The sequence below is a fragment of the Bufo bufo genome, chromosome 10, assembly GCF_905171765.1.
Source record: "Bufo bufo chromosome 10, aBufBuf1.1, whole genome shotgun sequence".
Classification (NCBI taxonomy): domain Eukaryota; kingdom Metazoa; phylum Chordata; class Amphibia; order Anura; family Bufonidae; genus Bufo; species Bufo bufo.
Window position 1 is genome coordinate 30,592,749 of NC_053398.1, and position 16,592 is coordinate 30,609,340.

At 45.8% G+C, this 16,592-nt stretch overlaps 1 protein-coding gene across 1 annotated transcript in view; it reads left to right on the forward strand.

The window, feature by feature from the left end:
• Positions 1–16,592, forward strand: part of SLC5A12 (solute carrier family 5 member 12) — a 93,847-nt gene that overhangs the window by 57,297 nt on the left and 19,958 nt on the right. The window contains exons 8-9 of the mRNA XM_040410425.1: positions 2,178–2,266; positions 3,239–3,351. Coding sequence (XP_040266359.1) covers positions 2,178–2,266; positions 3,239–3,351 — 202 coding nt within the window. The remainder of the gene's footprint in view (positions 1–2,177; positions 2,267–3,238; positions 3,352–16,592) is intronic.

A 16,592-nucleotide genomic window follows, 5' to 3' on the forward strand; every position in this document is an offset into this window, starting at 1 on the left:
GTATTGATTCTAAATACAGAAAACTGTGCAAATTTAAGCACACATCTAAATCACATTTCATTTGTTTCTTTAGCACAGTCCTGATCAAAAGTTTAAGACCTCATATTTTACATTGTTGAATCTTAACAAGGTTCCAAGTGGAGCTTCAACATGCAACAAGAAGAAATGAGAGCGAGACAAAACATTTTTTGAGCATTCAATTTAATGAAAATAACAATTAAACGGAAACAGGCTGTTTTTCAGCGGATCCAAAGTTTAGGACCACATGCCTTTAAAAGGCCAAATCTGTGCAAAGATGTGGATTCATTGTCATTTTCTGTCAGGTAGTCACACGTTGTGATGGCAAAGGCAAAAAAACTCTCCCTTTTTGAACGTGGTCGGGTTGTTGAACTGCATAAGCAGGGTCTCTCACAGTGCACCATCGCTGCTGAGGTGGGACGCAGTAAGACAGTCATTTGGAATTTCTTAAATGATCCTGAGGGTTATGGAACAAAAAAGTCAAGTGGAAGACCCAAAAAAATTTCACCATCACTGAGCCGGAGGATCCAATTGGCTGTCCGTCAAGACACTGGACGATCCTCGACCCAAATTAAGGCCCTTACTGGTGCTGACTGCAGCCCCATAACCATCAGACGGCATCTGAGACTGAAGGGCTTCAAAAACAAAAAACATCTTCAAAGACCTCGTCTCCTTGAACGCCACAGAACTGCTCGTTTGGACTTTGCAAGAGAGCACCAAACATGGGACATTCAAAGGTGGAAGAAAGTTTTATTCTCTGATGAGAAAAAATTTAACCTTGATGGTCCTGATGGTTTCCAACGTTACTGGCATGACAAGCAGATCCCACCTGAGATGTTTTCTACACGCCACAGTGGAGGAGGCGCCATAGTGGTCTGGGGTGCTTTTTCCTTCAGTGGAACAATGGAGCTTCAGGAAGTGCAGGGACGTCAAACGGCCGCTGGCTATGTCCAGATGTTGCAGAGAGCATTCCTCATGACTGAGGGTCCTCGTCTGTGTGGTATCGACTGGGTTTTTCAACAGGACAACCCTACAGTACACAATGCTCGCAGGACAAGGGACTTCTTCCAGGGGAATAACATCACTCTTTTGGCCCATCCTGCGTGTTCCCCTGATCTAAATCCAATTGAGAACCTTTGGGGATGGATGGCAAGGGAAGTTTACAAAAATGGACAACAGTTCCAGACAGTAGATGGCCTTCGTGCGGCCGTCTTCACCACTTGGAGAAATGTTCCCACTCATCTCATAGAAACGCTTGCATCAAGCATGCCAAAACGAATTTTTGAAGTGATAAACAATAACGGCGGAGCTACTCATTACTGAGTTCATGTTTGGAAGTTGGATTTCTGTTTTGGGGGGGTTTAGCGGTTTTTTGGAGGTGTGGTCCTAAACTTTTGATCAGCTGAAAAACAGCCTGTTTCAGTTTATTTGTTGTTTTCATTAAATTGAACGCTCAAAAAATGTTTTCTCACTCCCATTTCTTCTTGTTGCATTTTGAAGCTCTACTTGGAACCTTGTTAAGATCCAGCCATGCTAAATAGGATTTTTTGCCATTTTCAAGTGGTCTTAAACTTTTGATCAGGACTGTATAATGCAATTTACACAATTTGGAGACTTTTATTTAAATTGGTCATTGTTAAACAAAAATGATTATATATTCATTGCGTTAATATCGATCCGGTCTTTCTATAACTATATAGGTCCAATATTCTGTGCTTTCTTTAGTAGTATATACTGTATCTCAATTGTGGCAAATGCTCAGCATTACTTCGACTGTAATAGCCTGAAGCTACCACTAGAGGGAGCCTAAGAGCTTACTGACTAGAGCTTCAACTGTGATTAAATAATTTCCTATGCAATAAGCCTATGCTCCCCCTAGTGGTGATTACTGCAGGCAGACAAATTAAATTTTAAAGGAAATGAAGCATTTGTTACTATGAAGTGCAGACCCTGTAAAAACATACGGTAAATTGCACAGATTTTTCTGCCTAGCTATGAAATAAAGTCAAATGCAGATACGGAAATTTAAATCTCATCCAATGCATTTACCTTAGATTAAGTACTTTATAACTTTCCTCACTGATTATGTTATAGTGTTTGCCAATAAAATGGAAATGAGTGATGGTAAGCAGCTAAAATATTCATATTTGTATTAATAGATGATGCCTTATTTTGTTATGGATATATTTTCAAAAATGCCAGGACTTCCGGGTCTCTTTGTAGCATGCGCCTTCAGTGGGACATTAAGGTAACAAGACATTGAATTTAAATAATATTAATTCGTAAATGTATTGCCTGGCTAGTCAATGGTAGTTAAAGGGGTTGCACCATATGGGCATTTACGGCATATCTATTAATGTCCGATAGGTGCAGTTCTGACCCCCCGGACATACTCCTATCTTGAGAACAGGGCCCCATCTTGCAGTGCTGTGAATGAAGAGATGGCTGCACATGTGCGGCTCTGTCCATTCACTTTTATGGTATTTACAAAAATAGCTGTGCATGCTGGCTCATATCAGTGAATGAAGAGCTGTGCACGCGAGGCCACCTCTCCTTTCACAGTGGCCCTTTTCTCAAGATAGGAGCAAGTCCTGTGGATATGCTATAAATGTGTAGAGGGGAATACATCTGTAACAAAAGAAGACTCCATTTAAAGGGAGTCTTTCACCTACGCATTTTAGACCGCTCATATCATGTTATAGCACAGTTGCCCAACATAAAAACAGTACCATTATTCTGTCTTTCCCACGTCCACAAGCTATAAAAAACACTTTATCAAGATATGCAGATTAGGTCCCGCAAGTGCCCAGGGGCGGCGTTATGGCCACAAGTGCCCAGGCCCCTCTCTGATGTGCCGGCATAACAGCTCCCCTTGGAGTCCTCTGGCCCGCCCTCCTCTCCTAATTCATCCTCCTCCTCTGGCTTAGATGTCGTGCGAGCCCGGGCATCACTAGGGGGAGCAAACTGAATGTGAATTTCTACAGCTAGTATTAAATTCAATAGAGGCTGTATAAATCTGTGTGTGGTGAGCTCCCCTTAGTGGCAGATAGTTACTATCACAGTGTCACAGCTGCATTGTGTCTTCATGTAGTAGCTATGTCACTGTTCGTCTTGCTGTAAATTACTTAATTAGAGTGGGAGCCTACAAAATTAATATCTGATAGATGGTTGGCCTTTAAGAATGTCTAGCTCCTGTTTGATATTTTATACTATATCACAGCACAGTGGCCGCCAGCATCAATGCTCTCGCTACTGTCACCTATGAAGACTTTGTTAAGAGCTTTTTCAAGAATTTATCAGACAGGAAGAGTACCTGGATTAGTAAAGGCTTATGTGAGTATTGGCTGTTACAAAATAAAATAAAAAATGTATAAATGTGTTATGAGCAGGGGCCTAACAAGTAAATCATGTGCATCTGTAGCAAAATTTGGAATGGTGCCGCCTTCTACTATGACAGTAACATCACAGTAGTGTGATAATGTGCAATATGATGTCACAGCACAGGAATAATAAATAGTGATGTCACAGTTCAGAGATAATAAACATGGTGATGTCACAATACAGGAATAATAAACACCAGGATGTGCAGCGTACTCAAGTTGTGTGTAAAGGTGTTCCTGGGTGTAGTAGTGCAATAGACACTAACCTGAGACGGCTGACTCTCTGCTTAGGCAGGTGATGGTAGAAATTGTTCGTGACGCCAGTGCCAATTAAACGGTGGCACGCCGTTTGCGGATAGCAGGAATAAATGAGGAACACCGTGAGGTTAAAACAGAACTCCAACTTTAGTAGGTTTCATGGAGACATTTACGGAATCGCAGTTCCTTGGCATACAGTCGATTTTTCAATACGGTTGATGCAGGCAATACAGATTAAGTAAGGTGATTACAGAGTGTTAAACACAGGTCTTGCAGTACAGGAGCTTGCACTCTATCTCTGACTGATCCTGGAATATAGCAAATCTTCACCAAGGCCCAATAACCTAGTTCTGGCTTTATATCCTTGGTTGTAGCTTTAGAAAGTACCTCCTCTGTTATTTTGAGTACCTCTTACTTCTCTGCACTTTGCCTCTGTCCCTCTCAGCTTTCTAAGGCTCTAGAAACCTCTGAGCTCTCCACTAGACTGACTTTTGCTTCCCTGTCTGGGCCTTATATAAACTAGGGCTCCCTAGCTCCCTCTAATGACTAAGAGCTGGAATGACACCCCTAGCAGGCCTGTACATGCAACTTTCACAGTAACAGGGAAACACATAGCATTGCATAACATGACATTTTATAAAACTGACATATACCAACTTCCCATGATTAAGGAGGGACGACAGCACACCAAGTGACACTTTTGTAGTGACGGGTATTACAGTCCCCGTACACTACATACCCCACTGCTTTAAGCTGAGTACGACCTCGTACTCCATCAGGGCTCGCCCAACTGGAATCTCTACCTGAAACAGAAAATAGAAACATGCAGGCATACATACATGTAATTCATCTGCATTTACATTCACATCAGGTCCAATTGGCAAAGGTGAAGGGTAGTGACAAGGGGCGTCGTTCTCTTCTCTCAGGATAGTGAATGGAACTGGGGCGCTGACCTGGCACAGCGTAACATTATAACCAGGATAGTCCATGACAATGAATAAGTCCATAATAGAACAGCAAAATAGATAAAACAGTATAAAAACGGAACTACCCAGGAGTTTCCTGTGGGTGTATCACAGGCAAGGGCTCACGTGGAGGAGTCCATTCTTGCGCACAAATGTCAAGTAAGGTATTGCCAGTGGCAACTGTTTGGGAGGAGACACCACCAGAATAGTCAAAGTCTCCTAAACGGACTGGCGGGCGTCCCCTGGTCATCCGGGTAGACCTTCTCAAAACAGGGGTCTCCTCTTCCCTTAGCAACGAGGTAGAAGGGAGAGGAACAACAGGAGGGTCTCCAACAGGGAGATCTTGGTCAGGAACAACTGGAACAACTGGAACAATTAGATCCACTAGAGGGGGAACTGGATCCGGGGCATCTTGAACCAGCTCTTCCGGAGGTGAAGTTACAGTAGGTGCCGGAGCAGGCACCAGCAAGTTCAACTAAGGTGTCAGAAGCCAATGCATGGGATCAGCGTCATACCTCAGATTACTAACAGCCTGCATAGGATCCTCGGGCTGTATTGCTGACTCTGACACAGGATATTCAGATCCAGAACTCTCAGCACTAGGTTCTGGTGTCAGGCAGAGCTTTAACCGGTTTCGGGGTACAATTTGGGATCCCTTGTCTTCCCGGGTGATCTCATAAGTGTGAGTTCCAACATTTGGGATTGCCGTGACAACATAGGGACTTCGCTCCCACTTACTGTCCAATTTACTGGTACAGCGGTTATTCTTTAACCATATCACGGCCCCTATTGTCAAGGGTTCTGCATGGGCTGCTTGATCATAGTCTCTCTGCTGTCGGTCCCTTGCATAGTCCATACGTTCCTGAACAATGGCGTTGGCTGTATTCAATCGCCTTTGATGTTCAGCAACCCAGTCGGTGTTAGGTAATGGGTTAATGCAATCAGGTACGTGTATGTCCAATGAATGATCAGCAGGCAATGTCCCTTGGCGCCCAAACATCAAGTAAAAAGGAGTATACCCGGTGGAACAATGTATGGTATGATTGTATGTGAACATGAGCTGTGGCAACAGACTGGGCCAATCTCCTCTACTCTCAGGAGGCACGGCCCTCAGCATCTCTATCAAGGTCTGATTCATTTTTTCACATAATCCGTTACCTTGAGGATGGTAGGCCATTGTCCGGATCTTCTTACAGTTGTGTAAGCAGCACAGTTCATGGAACAGATGGGACTCAAAAGCAGGTCCTTGATCGGTGAGGATCTTTTCTGGACATCCATAGGGCAGGAGAAAGTGCTTCCAGAACATTTCGGCTGTAGTCTTGGCTGTCTGGTCTCTCACAGGCACTGCTACAACAAACTTAGTGAAATGGTCAATAACAGTCATGGCATAAGCATACCCTGAGCGACTAGGCTCCAGTTTCACATGGTCGATGGCGACAAGTTCAAGAGGACGGGTACTTACAATGGGTCTCAGTGGTGCCCTCTGATCATGGTGCTCACTCCGTTTTAAGGCACAGGCTACACACTCTCGACACCACTTCTCCATGTCTTCTCTCATGCCCACCCAGTAAAACCGCTGGCGGATAGTAGCCTCAGTCTTTTGGACCCCAAAGTGACCGGATTGATTGTGGTACATCTCCAACACCATACCTGCATCTCGTCGGGGTATGAGAATCTGGTGTACTCTTTCGTTGGACACTGGGTCTAGGCTTCTCCGTAGCAATAGGCCCTTTTGTATGAAGAGTTGATGGCGCTGTCTCCACAGTTTGATGAGCTCAGGATCTGCACTCTTACGCCGAATCCTCTCAGGGCTCTGCCACTAGTAATGAAGTCCAACAACTCACCCAGCACTCTACTTTCAGACTGTAGTTTCACCCACCTTTCTTCTTTAGGATCAGGTCTACTGGGGGGTGAAGGAACTGCAGCTCTGTTATTGGTAGCTCGAGCCTGGTCCTGTTGAGCAAATTTGTTATAGAAAGCCGGCATCTCTACATCTTCCCAAGCATCTCGCACATCATCAGGAGCTGTCTCTGTGGGAAGCCTGGATAAAGCATCAGCATTATCATTAGTACGTCCAGCACGATACTTTACAGAGAAATTATAGTTGGCAAGGCGAGAGGCCCATCTCTGCTCCAAGGCTCCCAATTTAGCTGTATTTAGATGTGCCAGAGGGTTATTGTCAGTGAATGCAATGAACGGGGTGGCGGCTAGATAATCCTTGAATTTTTCTGTCACTGCCCACACTAATGCCAGGAACTCTAGTTTGAAGGAACTATAATTCTGGTCATTTTTCTCAGCTCCTTTCAGGGAGCGGCTTGCATATGCTATCACTCTCTCTTTTCCCTCTTGGATTTGGGCTAACACAGCTCCCAGGCCTCGCTTGCTAGCATCGGTATAAAGATGGAAAGGCTTGCTATAATCTGGATAACCTAACACTGGAGGTTCGGTCAGTTTCTTTTTTAGCAATTGGAACGCTATCTCTCTTTCCTCATTCCACTCAATGGGCACAGGAGTTCTAGGACTTTTCTTGGGTTGCCCCCTCAAGAGCTCCTGGATAGGATCAGCTATTTGAGCAAAATGGGGGATAAAACGTCTATAATAGCCGGCAAAACCAAGGAAACTCCTCACCTCTTTGACGGTAGTAGGAACCGGCCAATTACGGACAGCTGCTAATTTATCAGGGTCAGGTTGCACGCCCTCTCCACTTACCACATGCCCCAGGTATCTTACTGCAGGTTTGAGCAGGTGACACTTGGATGGCTTTACCTTCAAGCCATATTTGATAAGGATTTCAAATACTTCTGCCAAATGTTTCAGATGGTCTTCATATGTTTTTGAGTACACAATGACGTCATCTAGATACAGCAGCACTGTTTCGAAGTTTTTGTGACCCAAACACCGTTCCATTAGTCTCTGGAAAGTTCCTGGGGCATTACATAGCCCGAACGGCATACAATTGAATTCGAACAGGCCCATGGGAGTGGTGAAAGCAGTCTTTTCCCTATCTGCAGGGGCCATGGGTACTTGCCAGTAGCCACTGGTCAAGTCCAATGTGGAGAAATAGGCAGAGGAGCCCAGAGCAGTTAGTGACTCCTCAATGCGGGGCAGTGGGTATGCATCTTTGTGGGTTATTTGATTAATTTTCCTATAATCCACACAGAAACGGATACCACCATCCTTCTTCTTTACAAGGACCAGGGGTGCAGCCCACGGACTACGGCTGTCCCGGATTACATTAGAGTCTTTCATCTCTTGGATCATTTCTTTTACAGTCTGATATGAAGTAGGCGGTAAGGGTCTGTATCTCTCCTTGATAGGAGGATGAGAGCCAGTAGGTATGGTGTGTTGTATGGCACTCACCTCCCCATAATCAGTAGCATGCTTACTGAACGCCTGGTGGTACTCTTTGACCAGCTGTAGGATCCCTTCTTGTTGATGTTGGGGGGTAGTCTCGTCCCCCACATGGAGCTCTTCCCACCAGGGCACTTGTGGCTGGGTCACCGGCGAGCATCCGCTGACTGCGGCTGGCGGCTTTTCTGTCACTGGAAGACGAATGATGTCTTGGAAGGATACCTGAGAAAGCTGGGCAACACGGCAATGCTTATTAAGCGCCACAGGATGATCACTCAGGTTAATCAGACGGACAGGTACTTTACCTTGGGAGACATTCACCAGGGACTTGGCAGCTCTCACAAAAGGGTAATCCTCCATCTGGATTGGTTCCACCAGGGCTGGATAGTCTCGGCCTTGGACTCCCAGGACAGCACGACACCATAAAAGAGTTTGAGAATTAGGAGGCAAAGTCACAGGCTTAATATCACTAATCCTGGCAGTACAAATTTCTCCTCTCCCATTAGCAAACCTCTGTTGGGCACTTAACACAGTAATAGTCTTTTGAATCACCCTCCTGGATGCAGAGGAAGCTGTGGGCAAAGTCTGATGTAATACAGCAAGTATTTCTGAATAACAGTTTTTGAAGACATTGGTGCCTAGAATGACAGGATGTCCTCCTCTGTCACCGGCCTGTACTACGATCACTCCCTGTTGAGGCAGGGTTACTTCTCCCACCTGCAGGGTGGGTTCCCAGTATCCATGAACCTTTACTGGTTTGCCATTGCTGGCGATAATTTCCACCCAGGATTCAGGCGGTTGGGTCAACTGGTTGGTGTCCCAGAACTTTTCAAATGCAGGCAGCTGAATAGTAGTGACTTGAGACCCAGTATCTAATAGGGCTTCAAAGGGGACCCCGTTGATCTCTATATTGATTTTAGGATGGGATCCTACATACCGTGGCATCCAATTTGGATCCTCTGGACCTAGTGTTCTACCTCCCGAGGGGTGGTCCTCAGCCTCAGGGGTTGCCCGTTTAACTGCCAGCACGTGGATTCTGTGTGTCCCAGCTTTTTGCAGTATGTACACACGGGCCGCTTGCGATCTCTATTACGCCTCCCAGGATCCCTGGGGTGAGTCTCTTGGTAAGGAGGTGGGAACGGCCTAGGAGGTGACAGGAACTCTTCTTCTAGCATTATGGGTTTTTCCCATTCCTCTATTTTTCTGCACACTCTCTCTAGACTTTTAGTGAGGTGATTTACTTGCTCTGTCAGCATGGCGTTAGTCTCAGTAGCTGAAGCTTGAACAGCTTGACCGACCTGAGCTTGGTTAGGGACAAGCGGTTTCGGTATGCTGGCTGACGACTCAGGTGGGGTGTTCAACTCTTGAGATACTGCTGACCCCAGAATTTTTATAGCCAGTTCTTTAAAGTCCAGAAAGGTACTGTTAGGGTGCTGGGCGGACAGCATCTTTAATTGGGTCCTTATTTGTTCACTAGACACCCCGTTGATAAATTGTTCCCTCAGGGTCTGGTCCTGGTTATCAGCCTCTTTGGGATCTATCTGAATTACAGCCCCTAAAGCCTCCTGAAGTGATAGGGCATAGTCACGGAGGGACTCACCGGACTTCTGTTTCTTGCCAAAGAAGTGCATCTTTATCTCTGAGGCAGTCCTAGTTTCAAAAGTGGCCCTGAGGCGGGTGAATATCTGTTCTAGAGTACTCCGCTCAGTAGCAGGCCAGGATAATACCTCCCTGCGGGCAGCTCCCTCCAGCTGCGCTAGCAGGATTTCCATTTGCTGGTCGGCATTTATGGGGTACAGTTTGAATAATTCCAGCAACTTTTCTTTAAAGTCCCTTAGGGTATGGGTCTCTCCTCTGTAGCGGGGGAACCATGGGGCCCCGAAATAGTAAGGCATGGTAAAGGGCATCATGCTGGGGGCTGTAGGATGATTAGGAGCCGCAAGCTCTCCCGGGGCCGGCTGCTCAGGCACTCCCGGTTCTGACATGGTAGTCTATTGAGATATGGCCGCTGGCGACTAAAGGGGCCGGAACAATCCCCTTCCCTCCGGTTACAAGTTCTTACCGGTATCGCCGGGTTTGCGCAGACCAAGTCTCGAGAGATTCCGGACGTCCTGAGTACGCGGTGACGTAGAAGAAGCAGGGCCGCGGCGGTGCGATGATGACGAGGGGCGGGATTCTCTGTGTCTTTGCAGGGATCCACCCACGAAGGTCCTCAGCAGCGCGGGAAACTTTACTCCAGGCGGCCGGTGGCCATCTTTAGCAAAACGCTGTCCATTCACTGACAGCAAGCAGGATTGTAAAAAGTCCACAAAACCACACTCCAATGTGGCGATTTTCTTCCTCTTGGTAGCGCAACACTGCACAGCGCTTTTTAGAGGTTTTAGGAACACTTTTGGTATGATTTTCAGTCCACAAAGTCCACTTTAAATAAACAGGCAATTTGTCACTTTGGTCACAGGGCAACTGTATAACGCACAAAGTTCACGCTTCTTGCACTAGAAAGCGTGCGTATCCTGTTCGTGACGCCAAAAGAGAGGTGCAGCGTACTCAAGTTGTGTGTAAAGGTGTTCCTGGGTGTAGTAGTGCAATAGACACTAACCTGAGACGGCTGACTCTCTGCATAGGCAGGTGATGGTAGAAATTGTTCGTGACGCCAGTGCCAATTAAACGGTGGCACGCCGTTTGCGGATAGCAGGAATAAATGAGGAACACCGTGAGGTTAAAACAGAACTCCAACTTTAGTAGGTTTCATGGAGACATTTACGGAATCGCAGTTCCTTAGCATACAGTCGATTTTTCAATACGGTTGATGCAGGCAATACAGATTAAGTAAGGTGATTACAGAGTGTTAAACACAGGTCTTGCAGTACAGGAGCTTGCACTCTATCTCTGACTGATCCTGGAATATAGCAAATCTTCACCAAGGCCCAATAACCTAGTTCTGGCTTTATATCCCTGGTTGTAGCTTTAGAAAGTACCTCCTCTGTTATTTTGAGTACCTCTTACTTCTCTGCACTTTGCCTCTGTCCCTCTCAGCTTTCTTAGGCTCTAGAAACTTCTGAGCTCTCCACTAGACTGACTTTTGCTTCCCTGTCTGGGCCTTATATAAACTAGGGCTCCCTAGCTCCCTCTAATGACTAAGAGCTGGAATGACACCCCTAGCAGGCCTGTACATGCAACTTTCACAGTAACAGGGAAACACATAGCATTGCATAACATGACATTTTATAAAACTGACATACAGTGGCGGAAATAATTATTTGACCCCTCACTGATTTTGTAAGTTTGTCCAATGACAAAGAAATGAAAAGTCTCAGAACAGTATCATTTCAATGGTAGGTTTATTGTAACAGTGGCAGATAGCACATCAAAAGGAAAATCGAAAAAATAACTTTAAATAAAAGATAGCAACTGATTTGCATTTCATTGAGTGAAATAAGTATTTGAACCCTCTAACAAAAAAAGACTTAATACTTGGTGGAAAAACCCTTGTTTGCAAGCACAGAGGTCAAACGTTTCTTGTAATTGATGACCAAGTTTGCGCACATTTTAGGAGGAATGTTGGTCCACTCCTCTTTGCAGATCATCTCTAAATCCCTAAGGTTTCGAGGCTGTCTCTGTGCAACTCTGAGCTTGAGCTCCCTCCATAGGTTTTCGATTGGATTAAGGTCCGGAGACTGACTAGGCCACTCCATGACCTTAATGTGCTTCTTCTTGAGCCACTCCTTTGTTGCCTTTGCTGTATGTTTTGGGTCATTGTCGTGCTGGAACACCCATCCACGACCCATTTTCAGTTTCCTGGCAGAGGGAAGGAGGTTGTCGCTCAGGATTTCACGATACATGGCTCCGTCCATTTTCCCGTTTATGCGAATAAGTTGTCCTGTGCCCTTAGCAGAAAAACACCCCCAAAGCAAAATGTTTCCACCCCCATGCTTGACGGTGGGGACGGTGTTTTGGGGGTCATAGGCAGCATTTTTCTTCCTCCAAACACAGCGAGTTGAGTTAATGCCAAAGAGCTCTATTTTGGTCTCATCAGACCACAGCACCTTCTCCCAGTCACTCTCTGAATCATTCAGGTGTTCATTGGCAAACTTCAGACGGGCCTGCACATGTGCCTTCCTGAGCAGGGGGACCTTGCGAGCCCTGCAGGATTTTAATCCATTGCGGTGTAATGTGTTTCCAATGGTTTTCTTGGTGACTGTGGTCCCTGCTAATTTGAGGTCATTAACTAACTCCTCCCGTGTAGTTCTAGGATGCTTTTTCACCTTTCTCAGAACCATTGACACCCCACGAGGTGAGATCTTGCGTGGAGCCCCAGAGCGAGGTCGATTGATGGTCATTTTGTGCTCCTTCCATTTTCGAACAATCGCACCAACAGTTGTCACCTTCTCTCCCAGCTTCTTGCTAATGGTTTTGTAGCCCATTCCAGCCTTGTGCAGGTCTACAATTTTGTCTCTGACATCCTTGGACAGCTCTTTGGTCTTTCCCATGTTGGAGAGTTTGGAGTCTGCTTGATTGATTGATTCTGTGGACAGGTGTCTTTTATACAGGTGACTAGTTAAGACAGGTGTCCTTAATGAGGGTGACTAATTGAGTAGAAGTGTCTAACCACTCTGTGGGAGCCAGAACTCTTAATGGTTGGTAGGGGTTCAAATACTTATTTCACTCAATGAAATGCAAATCAGTTGCTATCTTTTATTTAAAGTTATTTTTTCGATTTTCCTTTTGATGTGCTATCTGCCACTGTTACAATAAACCTACCATTGAAATGATACTGTTCTGAGACTTTTCATTTCTTTGTCATTGGACAAACTTACAAAATCAGTGAGGGGTCAAATAATTATTTCCGCCACTGTATACCAACTTCCCATGATTAAGGAGGGACGACAGCACACCAAGTGACACTTTTGTAGTGACGGGTATTACAGTCCCCGTACACTACAGATGTCACAGCACAGGGATAATAAACAGCGATGTCACAGTACAGGGATAATCTACCCAGTGATGTCACAGTACAGAGATATCAAACAGAGTGATGTCACAGTACATTTATAATAAACACAGTGATGTCACAGTAAATTTATAATAAACACAGTAATGTCACAGTAAATTTATAATAAACACAGCGATATCACAGTGTAAGGCTACTTTCACACTAGCGTTCGGGGCTCCGCTTGTGAGTTCCGTTTGAAGGCTCTCACAAGCGGCCCCGAACGGATCCGTACTGCCCCAATGCATTCTGAGTGGATGCGGATCCGCTCAGAATGCATCAGTTTGGCACCGTTTGGCCTCCGCTCCGCTCAGCAGGCGGACACCCGAACGCAGCTTGCAGCGTTTTCGTGTCCGCCTGGCCGTGCGGAGCCAAACAGATCCGTCCAGACTTACAATGCAAGTCAATGGGGACGGATCCGTTTGACATTGACACAATATGGTGCAATTTCAAACGGATCCGTCCCCCATTGACTTTCAATGTAAAGTCAGGATTATACCATCAGATCGGAGTTTTCTCCAATCCGATGGTATATTTTAACTTGAAGCGTCCCCATCACCATGGGAACGCCTCTATGTTAGAATATACCATCGGATTTGAGTTACATCGTGAAACTCAAATCCGACAGTATATTCTAACACAGAGGCGTTCCCATGGTGATGGGGACGCTTCAAGTTAGAATATACTGAGAACTGTGTACATGACTGCCCCCTGCTGCCTGGCAGGTGCTGCCAGGCAGCAGGGGGCAGACCCCCCCTCCTGTATCTAACTTATTGGTGGCCAGTGCGGCCCCCCCTCCCTCCCCAGTATTAATTGTAACCAGTGCGGCCCCCCTCCCTCTATATTCATCGGTGGCCATTGCGGATATTAAATATGACCAGTGCGGTCTCCCCCTCCCTCCCTCCCTCCCTCCCTCCCCAGTATTAAATATGAGCAGTGCGGACTCCCCCTCCCTCTATTCATTGGTGGCCAGTGCGGATTCAAAGTATTGTGATCAGTGCGGCCTCTCCTCTCTCCCCCCCCCCCCCATCATTGGTGGCAGCGGAGAGTACCGATCGGAGTCCCAGTTTAAATCGCTGGGGCTCCGATCGGTTACCATGGCAGCCAAGACGCTATTGCAGTCTTGGCTGCCATGGTTACTTAGCAACAAATAGAATCATTATACTTACCTGAAGAGCTGCGATGTCTGTGTCCGGCCGGGAGCTCCTCCTACTGGTAAAGTGACAGGTCTGTGCGGCGCATTGCCTATAGACCTGTCACTTACCAGTAGGAGGAGCTCCCGGCCGGTCACATAGATCGCAGCTCTTCAGGTAAGTATAATGCTGCTATTTGTTGCTAAGTAACCATGGCAGCCAAGACTGCAATAGCGTCTTGGCTGCCATGGTAACCGATCGGAGCCCCAGCGATTTAAACTGGGACTCCGATCGGTACTCTCCGCTGCCACCAATGATGGGGGGGGTCGAGAGGAGAGGCCGCACTGATCACAATACTTTGAATCCGCACTGGCCACCAATGAATAGAGGGAGGGGGAGGCCGCACTGCTCATATTTAATACTGGGGAGGGAGGGAGGGGGAGACCGCACTGCTCATATTTAATACTGGGGAGGGAGGGGGAGACCGCACTGCTCATATTTAATACTGGGGAGGGAGGGAGGGAGGGGGAGACCGCACTGCTCATATTTAATACTGGGGAGGGAGGGGGAGACCGCACTGGTCATATTTAATATCCGCACTTGCCACCGATGAATATAGAGGGAGGGGGGCCGCACTGGTTACAATTAATACTGGGGAGGGAGGGGGGGCCCGCACTGGCCACCAATAAGTTAAATACAGGAGGGGGGGTCTGCCCCCTGCTGCCTGGCAGCACCTGCCAGGCAGCAGGGGGCAGTCATGTACACAGTTCTCAGTATATTCTAACTTGAAGCGTCCCCATCACCATGGGAACGCCTCTGTGTTAGAATATACTGTCGGATTTGAGTTTCACGATGTAACTCAAATCCGATGGTATATTCTAACATAGAGGCGTTCCCATGGTGATGGGGACGCTTCAAGTTAAAATATACCATCGGATTGGAGAAAACTCCGATCTGATGGTATAATCCTGACTTTACATTGAAAGTCAATAGGGGACGGATCCGTTTGAAATTGCACCATATTGTGTCAATGTCAAACGGATCCGTCCCCATTGACTTGCATTGTAAGTCTGGACGGATCCGTTTGGCTCCGCACGGCCAGGCGGACACGAAAACGCTGCAAGCTGCGTTCGGGTGTCCGCCTGCTGAGCGGAGCGGAGGCCAAACGGTGCCAAACTGATGCATTCTGAGCGGATCCGCATCCACTCAGAATGCATTGGGGCAGTACGGATCCGTTCGGGGCCGCTTGTGAGAGCCTTCAAACGGAACTCACAAGCGGAGCCCCGAATGCTAGTGTGAAAGTAGCCTAAAAAAGGCAAAGAAAATGATAAATAAGATGGGCCGACCGGCCCGCCCCCTTTCCCAATCTACTTTGTGACCAAATCTGTGACAGATATATGCCAAAAATTGGCATATATCTGATAATAAATGACCTCCAATGATGTCACAGTACAGAGATAATAAACACAGTGATGTCATAGTACAGAGATAATAAACACAGTGATGTCACAGTACAGATATAATAAACACAGTAATGTCACAGTACAGAGATAATAAACACAGTGATGTCACAGTACAGATATAATAAACACAGTAATGTCACAGTACAGAGATAATAAACACAGTGATGTCACAGTACAGAGAAAATAAACACAGTGATGTCACAGTACAAGAATAATAAACACAGTGATGTCATAGTACAAGAATAATAAACACAGTGATGTCACAGTACAGAGATAATAAGCACAGTGATGTCAGAGTACATGGATAATAAACACAGTGATGTCACAGTACAGAGATAATAAACACAGTGATGTCACAGTACAGAGATAATAAGGACAGTGATGTCAGAGTACATGGATAATAAACACAGTGATGTCACAGTACAGGGATAATAAACACAGTGATGTCATAGTACAGAGATAAAAAAACACAGTGATGTCACAGTACAGAGATAATAAACACAGTGATGTCACAGTACAGGGATAATAAACACAGTGATGTGACAGTACAGGGATAATAAACACAGTGATGTCACAGTACAGATATAATAAACACAGTGATGTCACTGTACAGGGGTAATAAACACAGTGATGTCACAGTACAGGGATAATAAACACAGTGATGTCACAGTACAGGGATAATAAACACAGTGATGTCACAGTAAAATAATAATAAACACAGTGATGTCACAGTACAAGAATAATAAACACAGTGATGTCACAGTACAGAGATAATAAACACAGTGATGTCACAGTACAGGGATAATAAACACAGTGATGTCACAGTACAGAGATAATAAACACAGTGATGTCAGAGTACAGGGATAATAAACACAGTGATGTGACAGTACAGAGAAAATAAACACAGTGATGTCACAGTATAGGCATAATAAACACAGTGATGTCACAGTAAAATAATAATAAACACAGTGATGTCACAGTACAAGAATAATAAACACAGTGATGTCACAGTACAGAGATAATAAACACAGTGA